This window comes from Daphnia carinata, chromosome 2 (assembly GCF_022539665.2).
Source record: "Daphnia carinata strain CSIRO-1 chromosome 2, CSIRO_AGI_Dcar_HiC_V3, whole genome shotgun sequence".
NCBI classification, from domain to species: domain Eukaryota; kingdom Metazoa; phylum Arthropoda; class Branchiopoda; order Diplostraca; family Daphniidae; genus Daphnia; species Daphnia carinata.
Window position 1 is genome coordinate 6,236,724 of NC_081332.1, and position 21,214 is coordinate 6,257,937.

At 39.5% G+C, this 21,214-nt stretch overlaps 2 protein-coding genes across 2 annotated transcripts in view; both read left to right on the forward strand.

Annotated features, from left to right (window-relative positions):
- The window catches only part of LOC130686566 (MOXD1 homolog 2-like), a 42,098-nt gene that overhangs the window by 11,095 nt on the left and 9,789 nt on the right, over nucleotides 1–21,214 (forward strand). Inside the window, exon 2 of the mRNA XM_057509682.2 lies at nucleotides 2,939–3,334. Within this exon, the coding sequence (XP_057365665.1) occupies nucleotides 2,990–3,334 (345 nt within the window). The 5' untranslated portion in view covers nucleotides 2,939–2,989. The remainder of the gene's footprint in view (nucleotides 1–2,938; nucleotides 3,335–21,214) is intronic.
- LOC130686578 (ADP-ribosylation factor-like protein 6-interacting protein 6) overlaps nucleotides 14,782–21,214 on the forward strand; it is a 33,424-nt gene continuing 26,991 nt past the window's right edge. Inside the window, exon 1 of the mRNA XM_057509699.2 lies at nucleotides 14,782–14,791. The gene's annotated coding sequence lies outside the window, so the exon portion shown is untranslated. The remainder of the gene's footprint in view (nucleotides 14,792–21,214) is intronic.

Here is a 21,214-nt window from a genome sequence, read left to right on the forward strand (position 1 = left end):
TAGATTTTTTTTTTTTTTTACACACATCGTGAAGGAGTGGCGAGCAAGGAGGGGGGGGGGACTGTTGGTTACAAAGCTTCAGATGATTATGTGTGCAAGTGATGATGAGTCTTTTGCCTCCGGTGGCCTTGGCTTCCAGCAGTCCCAACACACACACACACATTAGATTCCCGAAAGAGCCCACCCACACACACGTATGTAGCGACTCTTATGAGATGAAGGCGCCCATGACTTGTTGGTACCCGTACATTTCTCTTTTTGTGCATGGTAATATAATATTGACGCTTTACTCCTCTTCTTTTTCTCTTCGATGTCGCCCTCTTATTTCCCTTTTGCTACCCCATTATTATTGTCTTTCGTCGCCCCCCCCCTTCTTCTTCTCTCTCTGTCTGTGTTGACTCTGACAACCGAAGAGAAAAATAGGAGGGTTTCTATGACGCACCCGACCAACCCCCCCCCCCTTTTCTTCACCCGATGTTGCGGTGAGTGTGGTTTTCCTGTCACGGATCCTCTCTCTCTCTCATCCATTTATTTTTTATTATTTTTTTTAAACAAAAATAATGTTTATGCTAGAAAAAAAAGAAAAGAGAGACTGTGTTTGTCGTAGACGACTAGGTCGACTTCCCTTTTTCCATATCCATTACCAACAACCGGCCAGATTTTTGTTGTTGTTGTTTTTTTTTGGGGGGGGGGGGGGGGGGTTCTTTGAATAATGAAAAAAAAAGAGGAAAAGTTAGGAAAGAACTAACAAAATTTAAATGAAAGCAACCTTACAATATCCGATGCGCATATCGATATCCGAAAAGCTGAACAAAAATTTCAAGACGAAACGATTGAAACGGGACTGTTTTTTCCCCCTTGTTTTTTTTTCTTCTGAAATCTCCATCTCATTTTCGGATGGTTTTGTTTGTTTCCGCCTTCAGTTTCCGATTGAAATGCTGAACCAACAAAGATGTTTGCACGAAAGAAAACTGAAAGCTTTCTCACTAAAAAAAAAAAACAAAAAAAAAACTCTCCCATATATTTGTTATAGCTGCGAGATCTTGTGCAGCATGTCGTGTCTGTTGGTTTTTCATTAGTTTGATTTGCATAGATCTCTCTATGAAGTTTTGGCGATGCTGAAGGGCGTGGTTTGTTTCCCTCTGTGTCTGACTTTGGGTGGGGGGGGGGGGGAACTGTTTGTATAAAAACCAGAGTTTGTAGTTGAGCAGGAGCGATGAATAAGTTTTCTCTTATGAATCCAGAATGTACTAGTTGTCGTAAGTTGCACTAGTTTCAAACAGAGACAATAGCCGGAGTTACCGCACCGCTGCCGCTTGTAAGACAAACGCTTTTCTTGAACCATGTTGGATCATTTCATACACAATGTTTATTCTAATTTATTTGTTTTAGCCGTTCGGATGGGAATTGTTCTCCTTCCTTCCCTATCCGAAAGCGAAGTAGATGTGTTTGCATCGTGCACACACACACACACACACACACACACACACACACACAGACAGCACTCTAAGAAATCACTTTGCTTTTCTTCGTCCCTCCAGATTTTTTTTCTTCCTTGGCGTAGTGTAAATCCAAAGTCTTTTAGTCTGATTGACATCGAACACTTTACAGACCAACTCTTACCATTCATTTTTCTTTTTTTTTTTTTTTTTCCTTTCCAATTTTTGATATGCAGCTATTGTGATCAATGATGGCGGCTGTATCTCTTTTTCTTTTTTTTTTTTTTAACTGTCTCTCTTGTAATATTTTCACCCCCGCTTTCGTTCCATCCATCCATAAAAATGTATGGATATGCGGAGAGGTGAAGGGGAAACGTATAAATAGGGCCACTATAAACGGTGAGCAAGATACCGTGAATAAACCGAAACCAGAATCTGACATTCAATTCAGGGTGTTGGTTACGTTTCTATGTTGTTGCAGCTCTATAATCAAATCGCGCACAGCTCCCCCCCCCCCCCCCCTTTCCAAAAACAAAACTATTATTCGAAGCCTACACATGTATATCTAGAAGAAAAGAGAAAGCCACACAACTGAGTCGAAATTGTTTAAAAAAAAAAAAAAGTAATCGGATCCCGGGCGCGGTCACGCCGTCACGCCGCTTTCCTCCAACCGAAAATAATCATAAAAAGTTAAATAAATATATATATATATGTGTGTGTGTGTGTGTGTGCACTCGGATTTGTGTGTGTGTGTGTACAAACAATGTATATGATGGTTGTACGTTGAATGGAGGGGGGGGGGGGGAGATTTACACATACACACAAACAGTGGGGATATAGCGTATAGAGAGAGAAGCGTTCTGTGTTTGGGTCAAGTTATTGTTTGATTTAATAATATGCTGATGAGATGATTATTATATGGCACTGTGGGGTCGTAAATGTCTGGGCGCGACGGCGATATAGCTCTGCTGCGTTCGGCTACTGCCTTCTGACCCATGTCGTTCGGTTATTTTTTGTTTTTGTTTTTTTCCCAATCATCGCTTCCTCTTTTTTTTTTGTTTTTTTCTACTAACTTTGGCATGACTCACAACATGAAAATCTCATCGTAGCGTTTCAAATGGGATTTCGAAAATGCGCTGCCATAACAACAACAAATAAACAACATGAAATAACCAGAAACCAACCCAATCGGTGGGGATGGGGGGGAAGGGAAGTAGGGTGGCGATAGTTGATGGAGAAATAATACTATTTAACGATCTTCCTTTTGGTTTTGGCATTCGAAAAGGTCGCTTTTGAAATAGTTTGAATCGCTATTGATAAAAACAACACAAAAGCGCCATGCACTTATGTATTCATTTTCCGAGTATCCAGTTTCCTTGTCGTTTATCCTCAAAAAAAAAAAAATAAAACACAAATCAATTCGAAATCTTATTCAAACTATAATTCCGATGGATGTGTTTCACAATTGAATAATTTCTTATTTATTTTCTTATTTACAGATTCTGCAAGATTTTTGATTTGATATTCAATTTATTTATTGAAACGGAAGAATGGGGGCGGATGCACCAACTTCGAGGTGGGGGTTCCGGTGCTTCTCCGTTGCAATCCAGCTGCTTTTGTTAGTCTTCTTGACTGGTCACACTGAATGCTGGAGACCGGCCAACAACCCGGCGGCCGGTCCGACTTCGACCAATATACCTAACCCCGGATGGATGCACCGGATGCGACTAGACGCCAACTACGATGTGTACTGGTCAATCAGCGACAGTGAAGTCACTTTTGAGGTGCAGGTGCGCACCCTCGGCTACCTGGTTTTCGGCCTATCACCAAGTGGACACTTCCATGACGCCGATCTCATCGTCGGTTGGATCCATAACGGACGCCCTCGATTCCAGGTACGTTCAAGCGTATAGGCCAATTTATTTCTAGATATATACTGTATATATATATATATATATAAGAGCTTTTCGGAATGAGGATGTGTGTTCTCACGTGTGCCGTCATGCACAGGGCGCACATGTTGTATGGAAGAGGTCCAAGTTGGAATCATTTTTCGATGAATAGGACGCTGATTTTGATCAATTATGCACTTGCAACTTAACGGGTTGGGCCGTTTGAATCATGCGACATGTTTTCTTTTCAAAAAAAAAAAAATGGCTGCGACGTGCGCAGCGGAGGAATATCAGACATATATATTTTTTTTTTCTTGAAGAAAGTAGGCGTCTGATGGAAGAGCAGCAATTCATTAAAAATATTTTGTATGAATGAGCTCTCGTCTTTGGATGCGTCTTTCCACCTCGTTCCAGTCCGTTTCTCCATTTCACCAGAATTTATACCGACACCAACTCTATTACAGATGGTGTGCGGTATTCACGTCAACTCTCCGCCTCTTTTTTTTTTTTTTTTTTTCCCTTCTCCTTTGCTCATACGATCACATTCAACAATTGATTTATCCGGAATGGCAATCAGCTGTAACGACTACACCTCCCCCCGTTGATATCTTTTCCCCCCTCCAGAAAAAAAAAAAAAAAAAAAGAAATATAAACCTTCCTTTTTTTTTTTTTTTTTTTTTTTTTTGAGTCGTTGGTTACCATTTGACCTGATCATCAAAGAAACGAAGCGAATAAATAAAAAAGGAAAAAAAAATACTGTTGGGGCTTTAGCGGTGGGCACGTGAGGGGAAAACTGATAGATGGAATGCTTACAAGCCTCTTGTGTGTGCGTGTGTGTCGTGGTAGGGTAAGAATCTCGAGTGCGGTAGTAAACATGTCAAAAAGGAAAAAGAAAACGGCCATCTTTTTCTTCCACCTGTGGACATCATCGAAGTATGAAAATGTGGAGAGGGGCCACACGACTTTTAAAAAAAGGTGACGCTTTTTGATGATTTATAGAGGGCCCCTCATCACACACGTTGGTCCACGCTTAGAAAAAAAGAAACCTGTTCTGTGTGTCGGGCGATGGCCCAGCTTTTTTTTTTGTGGTGCCCGCTTTTCATTCAGTGCCCGCGATCATCAGAGAGTAAAAAGACAACTTTGCTCAGGTAGAGATGATGTTCATCCGAGAAGATAGGACGACAAACAAAAAATAAGAAGGTTCTCTCTTTTTTTTTTTTTTTTCTTTTCCTATTCATGGCGTTAGACGTTCTTATTACGTAGCAAAAATGTTTTTCTTCGACACCGGGACCTCACTACATTTTTTTTTTTTTTTGGGAAGCAAAACTCGCCCCTTTAATTTATTTACGTCTGAAGCGGCCGTATAGCTTTCAAAAGAAATGGTAAATAGATACAATTTTTGTTTTCTTTTGCAGAGGGTGGGTTTTTTTTTTTTCCAGTCTCTTGCATAACGAGCATCATTAACGCTTATTATGATGATGATGATGATATGGATCGTTTCTTTTCGAGCGTTTTTTTTTTTTTTTTTTTCGTTTTTTTCAAACGGTGGGTTTCTTACTGGTTGGAACCAGATGGAAATCGGAAATGGCTACTTTTTGTATAGAGTCCAAAACTTTGGGTTGGTGACCGGTGCAGTCGGCTTGTGTATATCTTAATGAGTCGACTTCCCAGAAAGTGATCATTTTCCAGCCGACCAGTTTTTTTTTTTTGTTTTTTTCTTTCTTTCCCAACTTCATTATAACATTTTTTTGATTTCTTTTTTGTGTGTCATTATCAACGGAAATTCACGGTCAGTTAGTAAGAATCAGATGCGCTGATGGCGCGCCACGACTTGTTCCCTTCGAAATGAATCGGCAAAAAAAAATGTTTTTTAAAAATAAAATAAAAACTCTCATTCAATTCTTCTGCTCTGACTCTCCGACCGACCATTGTCGATACTCCGAGACATAATGGCGGACACGGTGAATTATCGAGGGCGACGATATAATAATATATAATGATATAGAAAAAAAAAAAAAAAAAATAGAAAGAAGGGAGGCCTTGATGAAGATGTCGGATCTTTCTATCATGAAAGAAGTTGTGTATTTTTTATTATTATTTTTTTTTTTTTCTCTTTTTCTTATATACATTGTATGCGTTTGTATATTGTATTCTGTGCTGGGCCGTGCGGACGCGGAGAAGTGACAAAAGGCGGAAGTTCTTGTGTCAATCCTCTGGCCCGGCAGGGGGGTGCCAACACTACGGGATCGTGGCCAGCTATCGTCTTTTATTTTTTTCTCCTTTTCTTTTCTTTCTTTTTTTTTTTTTTTGTGGATGATGGCGTTCCCAAGTTGTTGTGTACATATATAAACATCGTGGAATGAGTTGCAATTTCCATCAATGATTAGGTGTATATATATATGTATATATCTCTTTTCGGAGCTCTTCATTTTCTTTTCTTTTGGTTGCTTGACTTGGGGCGACGGAGTTGAAGGAAGATGTAACAGTCGACGGTCCGTGATCGACGCTCGTGAATCATCTCTCGCTGTGATTGCGACCACTCAAAAAGCCAAATGTACAGACGTGATTCATCATCATTTCACTAACGATTCACGACACGCTTGTGATATATGTTGGCTGGGAGACATGGTTGCATCGCGCTTGTACTTTATTTTATTTTTTTTTTTTTCCCTCTACATTTATTTATATTACGCATCGTTTTTCTTTTTTTTTTTTTTTTTTAACATACAAGTACCGGCTGGTTAATTCAATCGATCGACAGGGCGGAGAGATCTCACCCACACAAAAGGCGGGAATTCGAAAGTAAAGTTGGAATAAAAAAAAAAGAGGAAACCGATCATTCACCGAAAGGGAAAATGTGTGGGCCTAGTACGACAGCCTCCCCATGTTATGTGTATAAATACACTGGAGGGGGGTGGGGGGGTGGGGTGGGAGGGGGTTTATATCATCAGCTGTTACGTGTATAATTAGACAGGGCATTACCCGCACAGAGAGAGAGCCTCTTGTAAGGCGGGGCGGGGCCGCTTAAGGGCCGTGTACATAAGAACCTTTAGTTTGAAAAAAAAAAAAAAAAAAAAATGTTGAAATGAATTCAAATTTCCCCCCGCTGTGAACATTTTGTACGTGTGTGTGTGTGTAAGGTGAAACGTAACCACACACATGAGCAACTCAAATCTGTTGTTTAATTTCCTTATTCTTTTTTTTTCGTTTGGGGGTCGGAAAGATTTGAGAAAAATGTTGTTGTGTGCGTCTTTGTCGTTTCTTCTGGTATGATGAGGTTGAGTTAAAGGTTCGTCTCAAGAGCAAGATGCGGTTGCTCGTTACTTGTGCGTGACTCAAGGTCGTGATTACCTCAGCCTCTCCGGGTTCACTTTGTTTTGGTTCTTCCCGTTCCTTCCTTCCCAACTTCTCAGGGTCTTCGCCATCGTCTCCCCAATCCTTTTTTTTTTCTCTTTTCTCTTTACCTGGCGCGCTTGTGTTGTTGTTGTTGTTTCACACCACTCGAGTAGATATAGTATCTGTTTGTTATTACGCAATAGACGGGGATTCGACACGAAAAGCCGGCACCGAGCATTCCACCATGCATACGCAACTTGGCCATCGTTTTTTTTTTTTTGTTTGGTTTCTCATCTTCCTTTTTGTTATTTTCACGTCCGTTTTTTTTTTTTTTTTTTTTTTTTTTTGTGTTTGAATTCTGCCTTTCTTCGTGCATCTTTCACGTGCTTTTAAGAGCTGGTTATGTTTTCCCTACCATATCACGGCTTCAGAATTTCAGCAGCGCACCAGAATCAGTGCAAGTGTTCTCGAAATTCTTCTAAATCTGAGCGCGAAAGAGATGCCGCAGAAAAGCTGAAAAGATCCATTTTTATTTCTGAATATAGAATTTTGCTTTTTAAAATAAATACCATCAAAGAGAAAAAAAAAAACAAAAAAACAAAAAAAAAAAAAAAATGAAGAAAAGTTGTCGGGTTTAAATCCATTTTTAATGGTTGTGTCGGGGCTTCACCCCATTGGTGACCTTAGCCAAGGAGAAGAAATGTTACAGTACAACGTTCATACTCGTACAATTTTCGAAAAAAAAAAACAAAAAAAAGAATCTATCCGCCGTAACGGGCACGACGCGTGAAAATTCCAAGTAGCGGTGGAGAAAAAATCTTTTCCTCCCCCCGCTGGAACTCTTTTTTTTTTTTTTTTCTCGTCTACAAACGCTAATCGATGTCGACTGAACTTTGAACTTTTCTGTATTTTCTTTCTTTCTTCTTCCCCTTCAATTTCATTGTTGTTGTTGTTGCTGTCGCTTTGCATTTGTGAACGTGTCTGCGCGTTTAGACGAACGAATAACACGGCAGAATGCGATGGAAGGGAAAAAAAAAAAAAAATACTCGACATTGTCGAGTGGACTCACGCGCTTTAAATACTCAAATGGGCCGGCGACTCTCTCTCTCTCTCTCTCTCTCTCTCTCCACTTTTGCCTTCCAGCAGAGCGACACTACGATGTTACGTTTTTTTTTTTTTGTTATTAGATAGAGATGCTAGATGTAGTGAGCAGTAACGCACAAGGCCCCTCCAATAGCGAACGCTTGGTTAGAACCTTAGTGGCAAGGGCACCGTGTGTCGTCTTCCATCTTCGGGCTCGTTTTTTTTTTTTTTTTTTTTTTTTTTATGTACAAAAAAAAAAAAAAAAAAAAAAATGGTGACCGCTAGGAAAGTGCCATCCAGCGACATTAAAACATTCTTTATTCAACGCCATGTAGAGAAGAAAATAACGCACAGATAGATATGTATATATATCTATATGAAGAGAAAGATAGGCCGTATTTGAATATGTTAAGACGTCACACAGGAAGGCAAAGAATTTGTACAAGAAGACGAAAAAAAAAAAGAAAATCGAGGATAAGTCAAAGAGAAAAAAAATATATATATATATATATAAATAAATAGCTGAGAAAGAGAGAGAGAGAGACCTGTTCAGTCATCCTTTTTCTTTTTTTTTTTACTTGAGACGATCACTAGAATACATTACTAGCCCTTGCGAGAAGATGTGAGGGGTGTTGTGTATTGTTGTCCTTAAAAAACTTTTTTTTTTTTTTCCCTCGTTTTCTTCCATCTTTTTCTTCTTTTTTTTTTCTCTCGAGAAGCTGCACCATTGATGGGTAAAGAGTGTGTGTCGCGATCGAGACCCTCATCATCCAAGCGGGGCGTCGTCTCATCCAACAGGGGAAAAAAAAAAAAGAAATTCCGTATATACAGTATTTAAAAAAAAAAAAATGTATTTTCAGATGATTTTTCTATCTCTGTCTTGCTCGTGTATTTTTTTTTTTTTTCTTGACGAATGCGGGATGGGCCTGCTGGTCGATGAATCAGACTCTCTTCGTCCTTTTTTTTTTTTTTTTCTCCGACGTACAAAAAAAAAAAAATAAATAAGGAAACGGAAAGAGACAACAAGAAAACGAAACAAAACAAACGTGATGGAAGAACCGAATAAACATTTGGTATAATGACAGTTTCGAATTCCAAAACAGTCACCCCATTCTCTTAATGTTTATTTCCTCCTTTATTTTTATTTTTTTTTTTCACTTCCCCAACGTCGGGACGTCATCATCATCAGCCCGTCCAACACAAACAGTTGATGACGCGACGCTGTCGTCTCATTTCCACAAATGATTTCACCCCGAAAATGTCTCGCTTTCTATGTTTTTGAAAAAAAAAAGAAAGACGAGTGGGCTGTCACCATCGTTATTTCCCCCCTCCCCCCCCCCCCCCCCCCAAAAAAAAAACGCGTCGCTTAACAGAATTTTTTTTTTTTTTTTTTTTTTCCCAAACTCGAATTTTTAGTTTTTAAAGTTTGTCATCATGTTCCTCTAGCGATTGTTGTCGCCGTTGTCTTGGAGAACTGCTCGCCATTGGCGCTGCATTCTGCCGGCTGATGCGTAATCGACCGTGTGATTGATCCGGAATTGAAGCCAAAAGCGGGCAGATGGCGATTATAGCCAGCAAAACCAAAAAAAAAACGTATATATATATATAGAAACAAAACAATAACAACACATACACACACACAAAAAAAAAAAAAAGGGAATAGAAAAAGAAAAAGGTTAGAATTTAGGGGGGGGGGGGGGGAGGATATAGACTAACCATCAGTGTAGCCTTCCGTCCTGCATAGGTTCTAACGAAGCAATTTCGCGCTCCGGCTCAGCGAACGAAACTAACCGAGAAAAAAAAAAAAAAAAAAAAAAAAAAAAGAAAGAAGAAGAAGAAGAAACCCTTCTTGGCGTATTACATCCCCCCCCCCCCATCCAGCGGCTCTGATGCGATCTGCTTCGGCTTCTATATACAGTCTCCACGCTTCCCGTTGGGAGCGGGCACCGCCTGTATAAATATATACCTATTTTTTTTTTTCTTTTTTTTTTTTTTGTATACATTCAGAGGTTACTATATAGATATAAAATAGAACAACAGAGTCGAAAGAGAATGAGAAAAAAAAAGAATAGCATCAAATGGTCGGCTTTCTTTCTTCTTTTTTTTTTTTTTCTATTATGGCGGCGAATCCTTGTGGCACTGTTTATTCGCTTGATCCGTTTTCATGTACAAGTTAAAAAAAAAAAAAAAAAAAAAGAACTCGTCTTTACTTGGATTGTATCAAGTGCTCCGCCCCTATTCGTCAATAGGTGCCCCCCCCCCCTTTTTTTTTTTTTTTTTTTTTTTTTATTCTTCCGATTTTCGGTTGTGTCTTTTTGTGTTACGTAATTTTCGCTGTGGCTTTGAGAAACGTAAAAGCGTATCGACCCATAATAGCACGGCTCACAAGTTGATAGTAGCCAACGAAGGCGATCAAAGAAGAGGGGGGGGTTGTTCTTCTACTTTTCTTATTGCTCGCCCTGGGTGCCTAGAATTTGTTGTTTTTTTTTTATATATAAAGGGGGAAAAAAACACATTTTTTTTGTGTGTGCGTGTAATATTCATAAAAAAAAAAAAATAACAAATGTCTAGCAGCTTCCCTGTGGTGACTCGTAAACGGCTATTTATTTTTTTATTATTATTATTTTAACCTGTAATCTATATATACACACAGAGAGAGGTATGCGAGGCGATATTTACTTTTCTTAGGCTAAATTTGTTGTTTTTTTTTTATATATAAAGGGGGAAAAAAAAAATGTTACGCTATTTAAAAAATCTATATATACACACCTGAACAAAACATTGAAAAAAAAAAAAAAAAAAAAAAATCTGGGAAAATTCCGTGTCAGTGAAAAAAATTCGTTTGGAATGAGAGGGATGTGTGCAGATCCTAATCAGTTGGTCCAGGTAGGTCCAGTCAAGGGATCTACAAAAGTTTTTTTGTTTTTTTTGGAAGGGGGTTTCTTTTGACGGGGAGGAATGGGGTCTTTTGTTTTCGTCTTTTTTCTTCTCGTCCCATCAAGTCAGATCACGTCCAGATAAAAAACAAAACAAAAAACAAAACAAAAAATAAAACAAAATAAATCGTTGGAGAGTTAAGAGATCCCAGGCAAAAGCAACACACACCTACGTGTATCCAGTTAAATGTTTCTTTAGCTAAGGGCTTGAGCGTAGGGGAAAAAAAGGGCGAAACAATTCATTGGAGAGAGAGAGAGAGAGAGAGAGAGAAAAGAAAAAGGAACGAGGCACGAAATCTGTTGAATATATCAGATCCAGCTGTCACACACACACATACATACACCGGCCCTGAGACGACGACAACAAGACCCGTGTCTCTCTCTCTTTTATTTTTTGGTGAGGGAATGCATCTCTCTCTCTCTTTCTCTCTCGTTCCTTTTGTCCTCTTCATTCAAATAGAAGAGGTTGACGACGGACTTAGTTTTTTAAAAGAAAAAAAAAAAAAATGTAGAAATTCCTCGTGACAGATGGATCAGACCAATTGATAGCGACGGCCCAGGTTTTGTAGCAGACCTGAAACATGGTCGTGTCTTTTCGGCTCTTATCCTCGTTATTCTTTTTTTTTTTTTTTTTAAGGAGGGGGTGCACCGGCTATATCGTACAGATCCTTTATCTTTTTTTGACTTTGACTTTGAAATTTTCTTCTTTTTTTTTTTTCTATTTCAACGTGAAAAGACACACACAACGGATAGATGGTCGCCTTCTCTACCTTTTTTTTGAAGTTGACAAACAACGAGAAAACCTATAACACGACAACATCAACAACAACAACAAGATGAAGCAGAAAATAAATGAGCAGGAATGTTGTACATAACAAAGTCCCACCGTGTTTGCCTTTTTGCCTCTGTACCCGATCTATCGGGAGCGATGCCACTAAGCGCTGATTCACGCTGTAATGTTAATATCTCTTCCCCTCCCTCGCGTCTCTTCGCTCTCTTCTCTCCTCGCTCTACCCCTTTTTTTTTTTCTTTCAGCACGCATAAGACAAGTGGAAAGGACGTCATCTGTTTTGCATAGTAGTCCATGGTAACGCTTTTTTTTTTTTTTTTTTTTTTTTTTTGAATATCGGCCGTCTCGGGGGCAACTCGTGCGCACCGCACCGTGAATTCGTGATCGTGAACTCTTGGGCCGAAATGTGCACTAAATAGCTCGACAGACGCGCACACGCGAACAGCGCCAATCTTGGCAATTTGGGAGCGCAGAATTGAAATAAACAAACAGGGCCGCTCTTGTTCAATCTCTCTGTCGCTATCGTTGTGTGTGTGTGTGTCGATGCAGTCGATATCGATCTCTCCATCTCGTTCGCTTTGCTTTAACAAATTGGCTCTTTTTCCTCTTTGATCGGCGTTTCTTGTTAACCCACACACAGCCAACAAGTCAAAAGAAGAAAACAAAAAAAAAAAAAAAGAAAAAGAGAAAGAAGAAATTGAAGGGGGGGGGGGGCTAGAAGGCTGATTGTAAACTCAGGTGAGTGTAACACACACACACACACACACACACGGAAAGCAAAAAAAAAAAAAAAAATAGCGGGAATGATTGGGAGAGAAGAAGGTTAGAATAGGCGGGGTATTACGATGTTTTCCTTTTTGTTTCTTTCTTAACAGATTCATTTAAAATGAAGGCCCTTAAAGGCAATATGAAGTCGAAAGCCCCCCTCCGGAGCGGAGGTTGATTGGTTTTTTCTCTTTTTTTTTTCTTTTCATTTTCTTTTTTTTTTTTTTTTTTGGCTTACCTTTCGACATCCAAGCAAAGAGATCATTTGCATTTATTTTTTTTTTGTTGTTGTTGGTCTTTTGCTGCTGCCGGTGCAACCTTTAACGAAGACGAGATAAAACGAAAGGGAGGGGGGGGGGGGGGGGAGAGAGAACAGTTTTGTGCGCGCTAGAAGACGGATATCTACGTGGAGACCCACGAAAGCCAATAGCTATATAGGGACCCCATTCTTAATTAGCCTTTGTTGTTTGGAGCCAGCAAACAGAAACACGAACTTGGTATTGTTATTTAGGGGGTTAGACGAACACAGACAAAAAAAAAACGAAGAGAAACGAGAGTAAAAAAAAAAAAAAAAATAGATAAATAAATAAATAGGAAAGTGGAAGACCAAAAAAGAGAGAGAAAAAAATTACATTAAGAATAAGAAGAAAAAAAAAAAAGAGCTGGTAATATTCAAATAGGAGGAAGCGATAGAAAGGTGGGTGCACACGCGTGAACGGTTTACAAGTTGAGGCAAGCGAACACGGGGCGGGAGTGATTGAAAAATCACTTTGGGGGCGCTCCGGCATCATCATTTGCATCTGATTTGCATCTGATTATTTTCCTACGGCGATTGGAAAAAAAAAAAATAAATAAATAAATAAGAGAAGGGTCTCCCCCCTCCTCCTCTCGTTTATCCCTCTCTTTTTATAAACCAGCAGTCCGAGGGCTATGTGCAGTTGTACGCTATACAAAACAAAAACAAAAAAACAACGAGACTCACGGTCACGTTTTTTTTTTCTTCTTTATTTTTAAAACAAAAAAGGCGCACACGCAAAGAGCACCTGTCTCCTTTTTGGCCGCTCTTTCCCGACATTTTGGGGGTTTGCTATTTTGCTCACGTTAAGCCCTCGAGTGGGGGCCCCCAAAAGAAAGAATTTACGAACATCGATTGTTTGTCCGTTGTTGGAAGAAAAACAAAACAAAACGTCCGTCTGGCAAATGCCGAACCGGCCGTCCCGAAAAAGGTCGCCGCTCACCTTCTCACGCAAACACACATCAGCAACAATCAGCGCCGTTGATGATGATGGAACGAGACACGCGGGCTGCATGCTCGATTTGCCATCGGCTCATCGTTCAAATCTCCTAAATAGCTCTATGAAATCTACGTCTATGTGTGTGTGTGTGTGTGTGTGACGTCTGCACACACACACACACACACACGCGCGCGCGCCATCCCTTCTACAGCATCGAAAGCACCGACTTTTAAGCATTTTCTCTTATATATTGGTTGCCGTGTTGTTGTTCTTTGCATGTTCGTTTTTGACTTAGCGGTACACGAGGCCCGCAGCATCTCGGACGTAAACGATGGAAACACCAAAATAACAGGGACCCTTACTATTTTGTTTTTGTTTTGTTTTGTTTTTTCCCCACTTTTTTTTCTACATCTCCTCCAAACCTATTGTCATTCATATGTGCTAATCGACTGCAGCTGCCGCCATATAGACACTAGCCGACGCCATTGAGCGGCCGACTTCACTCGGCTTTTTTTTTTTTTTTTTTTAGGGGGGAACTTGGGACGTGCCCTGCATTGAACGCAGCTCCCGCTCGACTTGTAATTTTGCCCGAACGTAATACTAAACCACTCATTTTAATAAAAAGAAAACGGACAAGTGTTAGCGCAGAAATGTCGATGGAGAGCGAGGCCACTAGAGAAAATCATGTTTGGCTTGAAAAATCAGACATTGCGAAACGCATTTTGTTATTCATTTTGACTTAATTACTTTGAGGAAAAAACAAAAACAAAAACGGAATGAATCCGTACTCTTACGTCATCTGATCTGCTCATTTATTTTTGTTAGCGAACGCGGGACTCGGCGTTAAATCATAAAGGAACGTATTGATTCGCCCAATGTTTGTTTTTTTTTCCCCCTTTTTTTTTTTTTTTTTTTTTTTTTTTTTCTTTAATGTTTCGATCATGGCCGCGGTGATGACCGGCCATTAAAAAAATGAAACTTCGCGGAGAGACTAGATAGCTCGTTCGTTCTCGTCAATAGTACTCATTTAAAGAGCTCGCAGAACGGCGATTGGAGCTGGCTGAAGTACACACCCAAAGAACTTCATTAAAAAAAAAAAAAAAAAAAAAAAAAAAAACCGACAAAATTCTTGTATATCTTTTTTTTTTTTTTTTTTCTTATCTCGAGTCGTGCAGATAGGGGTCAATGATTGCCATCGAACGTACACCCGTGATTCGCCATGTTTATCAAACGTTTTGCTCGCAGGCGCTCATTATACATGTTGGTGGCTTGTTTATGTTACCTCCAATTTGATCGTTCTGGCCCGGTCTGCTTCGTTTTCTACGCCTAACGTTGTCTACGCTATCAATATCACCGAGATGAGAGAAGGAAACAATGCCAAGCACAATTAACGAGCCAATCTTCTGAATTCTCTATAATGCGTCACACTAATTTTTTTTTTTTTTTTCTTTTCTTCACGGCTTAAAAGCTTTGCCCCTCTCTCGACATATTTTTTTTTTTTTTTTTTTTTTTCCCGCTTAGACATTGTGTTCCGTTTGTCAACAACGGCGACACGAATGTCAGCGGGCCTGGCGCGTCTCATTTCATCATCATTAACGAACCCCCCCCCCCTTCTATTTTACTCCGCCCATTGTCCCCCCCCCCTCTTTTAACAACAAATGAGAAGGGACGCAAAAACGAAATAAAGACAAATAATCATAAGAAGCTCCTGTTTTCTCGCAGAGTAAACAGGAAAAAAAAATATATATACAGTATATGTACACCATTATGTGATGCGGATGACAAAGGGCGAGGGTGGGATGGAGCCAAAGCGAAAAAAAAAAAAAGAAACGGAAGAGACAAGCAAAAAATAACAATAAGACAAAATATATACGTATATAAAAAATAGGGAAGGAAAATGAGACGAGTCATTAAGCCAAACAGAACGAATTTGGGGGCTGGTTTGGAGGATGTTGCGCTGATGGCACTAGACTCTTCTCGGCATTTTGTACGTTGTATATATAACGTATATCAGGCGCGACACACACACACACACACACACACCAAAACGAGGAATGGAGCATTTCCGGACGTGCCCATTTCGTTTCCATCCGCCAGTAAGAGCCTGAGTTGGGGGGGGGGGGGGGGGTAAAAAAAAAAAACAAAAGTAATTATACCTGCGTATATAAGTTACCGGCATGTGTTTTGTATACACTTGAAAAGGGATCGCATGATGTGTCGTCAAAACACGGGATCCACGTTACATTATAACACGCCCCTCACAACAAACGCCGTTCTAGCGAGTGATGTACCAACAATTTAAACAAGAAGCCACTTGCCCATTTTGTTATTTCCGCTCCTTTTTTTTTTTTTTTTTTTTTTCATTCGTCGTATGAAAAAGGGAAAAATAAATGGAATAGACAGACAATAAGAAGACAGGTATAAATATCTTTTTTTTTTTTGCGCTTGAATAAGGATGTACGAGAACATGACGGCATGATGGTTTTCCTCATCATCATTTCCCACTGTATATGGAGGGGAAATGCATCCATTGTTTACCCTTCGTCTTGCCACTTTTCTCATTTGCTTTATCTTTTAAAAGAAGAAAGAAAACACAACGGAGTAGAGAGAGAGAGAGAGAGAGAGAGAGAGACCCCCCGTTCAGCGTGCGCGCACACCCTTTCATTTAAAGAGTTATGTGTATACGGTATATATATATATATATATATATATACCTGGTCCCCCGTCAAGTCTCATTTTATCTAGAAAGAAAAAGAGGGGGGATGAAGGGAAAAAAAGAGATTGATCCTCGTAAATCATCAATAGCTTTAAGAGTTTCAAAAGAACAAAGAAATAAGAGGGGGGGGGGGGATATCATTCTTAATTGAGTAGAATAAAAACGGCGCGGATCGAATAGCGCAACCAGCGTAGGCTTTCAAAAACGTTTAACATGCTGAAAAAAAAAAGAACCGGCTGGAGTGCACGGCCAGATTGCAAAAAAGAGAATTAGAATAAGTGAGTGCACATCTGACGATGAGTTACGAAATCATTGCTCCTCTTCCTTTCGCCCAGCGCAGTCCCAGGTGTAGACGGATACGTGCACGGAGGGGGATCCTGCAGAGCTTTCTCTCTCTCTCTCTCTCTCTCTCTCTCCAAAGTGAAGATGAAGTGAAGAGGCCTGTCCACTGATAGCCGTGTGTTGTTGTGTATCTGTAGAGCAGCTGTCAATAAACGACGAGTTTGCAGCAGCAGCAGCAGCAGCAGCACCAAAAAGAAAAAAAAAAAATAGAAAAAGAGATGGATGAGGAGACACTCGAGTGCCATATAGAAGAGCTGTTAGGATTGTGATGGCCGTCGCCCATCAGTCGGCTGTCGCTTGTCCTATACTACTTTTTTTTTTTTTTTTTTTTTCTTTACTTCCCCCTTTTGCTGATGTTTCGCCACTTTGGCGTGCGCACGAGATGAATAACTGATGAAGCTGAAAGTTAGACAAGAATGAGGGAAAGAAGTTGAGATGCCCACGTAAATAGGAGCGATACAGATTGATAATTCAGACGTTTTGCTGAAGGCTATTTCGGAGAATATAGTGGCACATCTCTTTTCCTTTCGGATAACAGTTTTTTATTTTTATTTTATTTTTTTTTTTGGTATACTATCCGAACTCTTCACGGATATCTTTGCCAGCGCTCTTAAGAGTGTGTCTATAAGAGGCTGACAAGGATCCGCCTCTATAATTGGATGTAGCCTCCGAATGTAATGAGGTACTTGTTGAGCATAGAGACGTGCGCTTTCTATTTTCAACTATCGAACCCCCTTTTTTTTTCTTTTTTTTTTTCCTTTTCCGTTCGTCTCTTTTGTGCCTTTCACATTCACGCAGACGAAAGTAAAAAAAAAAATAGGTTTTTTTTCTATTCGATTTTCTTTTTCACGGCCTGTTGTGCCTTTTTTTTTTTTTTTTTTTTTTACTTTTGGCATTTTGTCCTGGCTCAAAAAAAAAAAAAAAACGCTTCACAGGAGTAAGTAGATATACTCAATTAGCTTCGCTCTTTTCTCAGGTCTCTTTCTTTTTTCTTTTTTTTTTTGTCGACATAGTAACTTAACGTTCACGTCCAAAAATCCCTTTGTTAGACTGGATGCTTCTCCTTTTTTTTTTTTTTTTTTTTTTTTAAGGTTCTCGAGGCTCTCCAAATTTTCGACAATTCAACACGGGGGGAAAGGCAAAAAAAAAAAAAAAAAAAAAAATTACATGCTCGTAAACGTACTTCATGACATTCGGTTTGAAGCCGACATTTTTAAAAAAACAAATCTCGGTCGACACGGAAAGATTAAACCTGAGGCGTATTTTTTTTTTGTTTTTTGTTTAACGTTGATTGTTATGGCAATCTCTGTCGCAAAAAAAAAAAAAAACACAAGAAATGGGGAGGAAAGAAAAACTGTGAAAGGCGAGAAATGCAGAAATGTGAGGAGTAAAAAAAAAAAAAAAAAAAAGAAAAATTGAGATCAGCTCCTTGCGGAGTTGATTAGCAGCCCGCACGACTTGGCGTCACGTGGCAGCAGCTCCGATTTCATTTTTCTCTCTCCACTCCAAAATTGGATGAAACGTTTTTTTTTTTTGTTTTTTTTTTTCTTCTCATTTTATTTTATTTTTTTTTGTGAATTTTACGCCTTAGCCGTGGAACAGATGTTATATACATATCATTCGCATTAACAATACGCACTTCACCGTGTGACGCTTTCGCCTTCCCTCTCTTTTTTTTAAAATTTTATTTCCATACGTAAAGAAGAAAAACACTCGTCATTATTGATTGATGACACGAGTATAAAAAAAAAAAGAAACAAAATTTTTTTCCCTGAAGAAAAAGAAGAGAAGACATTGCAAGTGTTCCATGTTTACGACTTCATTTCACGCAGAACATTTCACACAGAGAAACTGGCTGGGCCGTTTTCTTATTAGTCGAGTCTAATCGTTAGCTCTCATTCTCCGACTCCTTGGAAGCGTTACGAATGCTTGTACAATGAAAAAAAAAAAAGGGGAAGAAGAAGAAGAAGAAAACATATATATACATACGTAGTAACCAACAAGGAACTGTGGTGGGTGTTGGGTAAGAAAAGGGCCATCTCATCAAGGATGAAAAGCAAAGAGTCTCCTTTTTTTTTTTTTTTGAGAGAGAGAGAGAGAGAGAGGGGGGAATAAGGTGGGTGTTTTTTTAATATTTTTAGAAACGGGGCAACGGACGACTAGCCAAACGAACGGAACCGACGCACATACATAGCATGGCTCGTAAATAAGCAGCAGGAGGTGATGCTAGAAACGCGTCTCCTAGCTAACAAACATACACACACACACACACACACCGGAGATTGGTAAGAGAAGGGCTCTGGTTATGTGTGTGTGTGTGTGTGTGTGCAACGACGAAGGGCACCGGTTAGCAAAGACGAACTCTAACTCATGGGAGAGTCGAAAATGAAATGAAAGTGAGGCCTTTACACCACGGAGCGCTTACAACGACCCTAAGAGCTTCTTATTTTTTATTTTTTTTTTCTTTTCTTGCTTTAAAAAAAAAAAAAAAATGCCTTAACCGAAATGAGTTTCTACGCCCGAGTCTCTTGGTCTGATGCTGTGTGTGAGCCACTGTTATGACGGCACCACCGTCCCTCTGTCTCTCTCTCTCTCTCTCTCGGATATATACACTATAATATTTTGTTGGGGAAAAAAAAAAGGAAGGCAGACTTCTCTTAGGTCCTCACTGCAGGGAGAGAAGAAGAAAAAAAAAAGGAGATAGTCGGAGAGAGGTTAAAGATGGCCCCTGGTGATTGCTTTATTCAAACCCGACCGCTCCTATCTAAATAATATACCACCCATAGATTGGGTTTGATGGACTTTACGACTGACCTCGGTTGATCGCTGATAGCGCGGCCACCACACTACAACTGGCCGGGGTTTTTTTTTTTTTTTTTTTTATTTTGGGAAAAAATAATCTTAAATAAATTCAGCATGGGGGCCTTTAGTTATCTCTCAGTTGCTGTGACTTCTCCCTCTTTTTTTTTTTTTTTTTTTTTTTATTATTGTATTCCCAGATTCTTAGTAAGTTGCCATCAATTCCGAATCAGCTTTAAACACTCGAAATCTCAAGCGGGGGAGGGTTATGTGTATTAGCGCGCGGACGTTGGGAAGGGCGGCGTGCTGACCGCATCAACGCCATCCAGCTCTCGTTCACATGCCCAAGTTGTTGGATGCATCCGACCATGTGGACGAATCATTTCCACCCCAACGAATTCTTATTTTCCAAGTGCGCTCGTCAATTTGAAAGTAGGAAAAAAAAAAAAAAAAAAAAAAATCTATTCAATTTCAAAATATCAAATCTAAACGTTAGGGCTATTATCAAAAATATAATCTAGATAAGAAATCAAAAAAAAAAAAAAAAAATGTATTTTTTTTTAACAATTTCACATTGTTACCTCCCCCATGGCGTTTGCCTTCCAGTTTGGCCCACAACGTCACGAACGCACCATCGTTTCTCCGTTCTGCCGTATATATCTATCTGTCGTTGATGATCTGATGCCACGAGCACGGACCACTAGGGTTCTTACTGTCCTTTTACATTCAATAACATTATGTCGTTTCCTCTTCTTCTTCTTCTTCTTTCTCGAGTGTATGTGCACGCCCAGTGGGAGACTTTGAACAAAAAAAAGAAAGAAAGAATATGATATATAGGATATAAGGGATAAGATGATTAGAGTTGAGCGCGGGTGACGGGCGACTCGGGATCGTTGACGACCGACGACGTCATTTTATTTATTTTTTTTTTTTTTCGGGAGAGGGGGGAGGGAGTTGTTCTGAGGGAACGAATGGATGACGAAGATGACGACGACATTAGAGCCTTGAGGGGAGAAAAGAACACGAATCCCCTTCGTCGATGTTCGTGGCTTGCAGAGGGGCCTGCAGGGTGGCCAGTCAAGAAACAAGAAAAGCCCCGGCTTGTTATCGTGTTAGATCCGCAGGACATACACACATATATACATATATATATATATATATATATATATACCAGTCAGTCTTTCTCAATTGTGACAAATCCACCAGCAGCCTCCCTCCTTTTTTCTTTTCTTTTTTTTTTTATCTTTTTCTTTTTCCTCCCCTCCGTTCATGTAAAAGGTTTTGCTCCTGCTGCGTTACGTTGTAGTTACGTCAAACTCCGGCGAAGCGCATTGAATTCTAGTTATGCAATGTATAGACATTGTATATCTACAATATAGCTAGTTGATTTCTATTTGAGAAATTTTGTTAACCCCCCCCCCTCCCCCTTGCTATTACTACTGTCTCTGCGTGTCATATAAAATATACAATCTCAACTATGGGGTGGGCATTTAAAAATAAAAAAAAAAAAAAAAGGAGAGGAAATAAGTAATAATAAGGGCGAAACCTGGGTGGCCACACAAATTTCAATGACGAACATTTTATTATTTCCAGGAGACTGATTCAAACAGAGATTTTTTTTTTTTTTTTCTATTTCGTAGTTAGACATATAAGCAATAAGCCAAAATAAAAAATAAGGGAGTCTGTTTTTGTTCCCACACGCATTTTTTTTTTTTTTTGGACAAAAAAAAAAAATGTATAAGGACCTACCGGAGCTATCCGGATGAAAACAGTGAAGCTTATGTGAATACATTTGGCTAACAGCCAGTTTTGAAAGTGAATGCACAAACAGAAACACACACACACACACACGCGCACACTCAAGAGTTTCGTATACAAAAG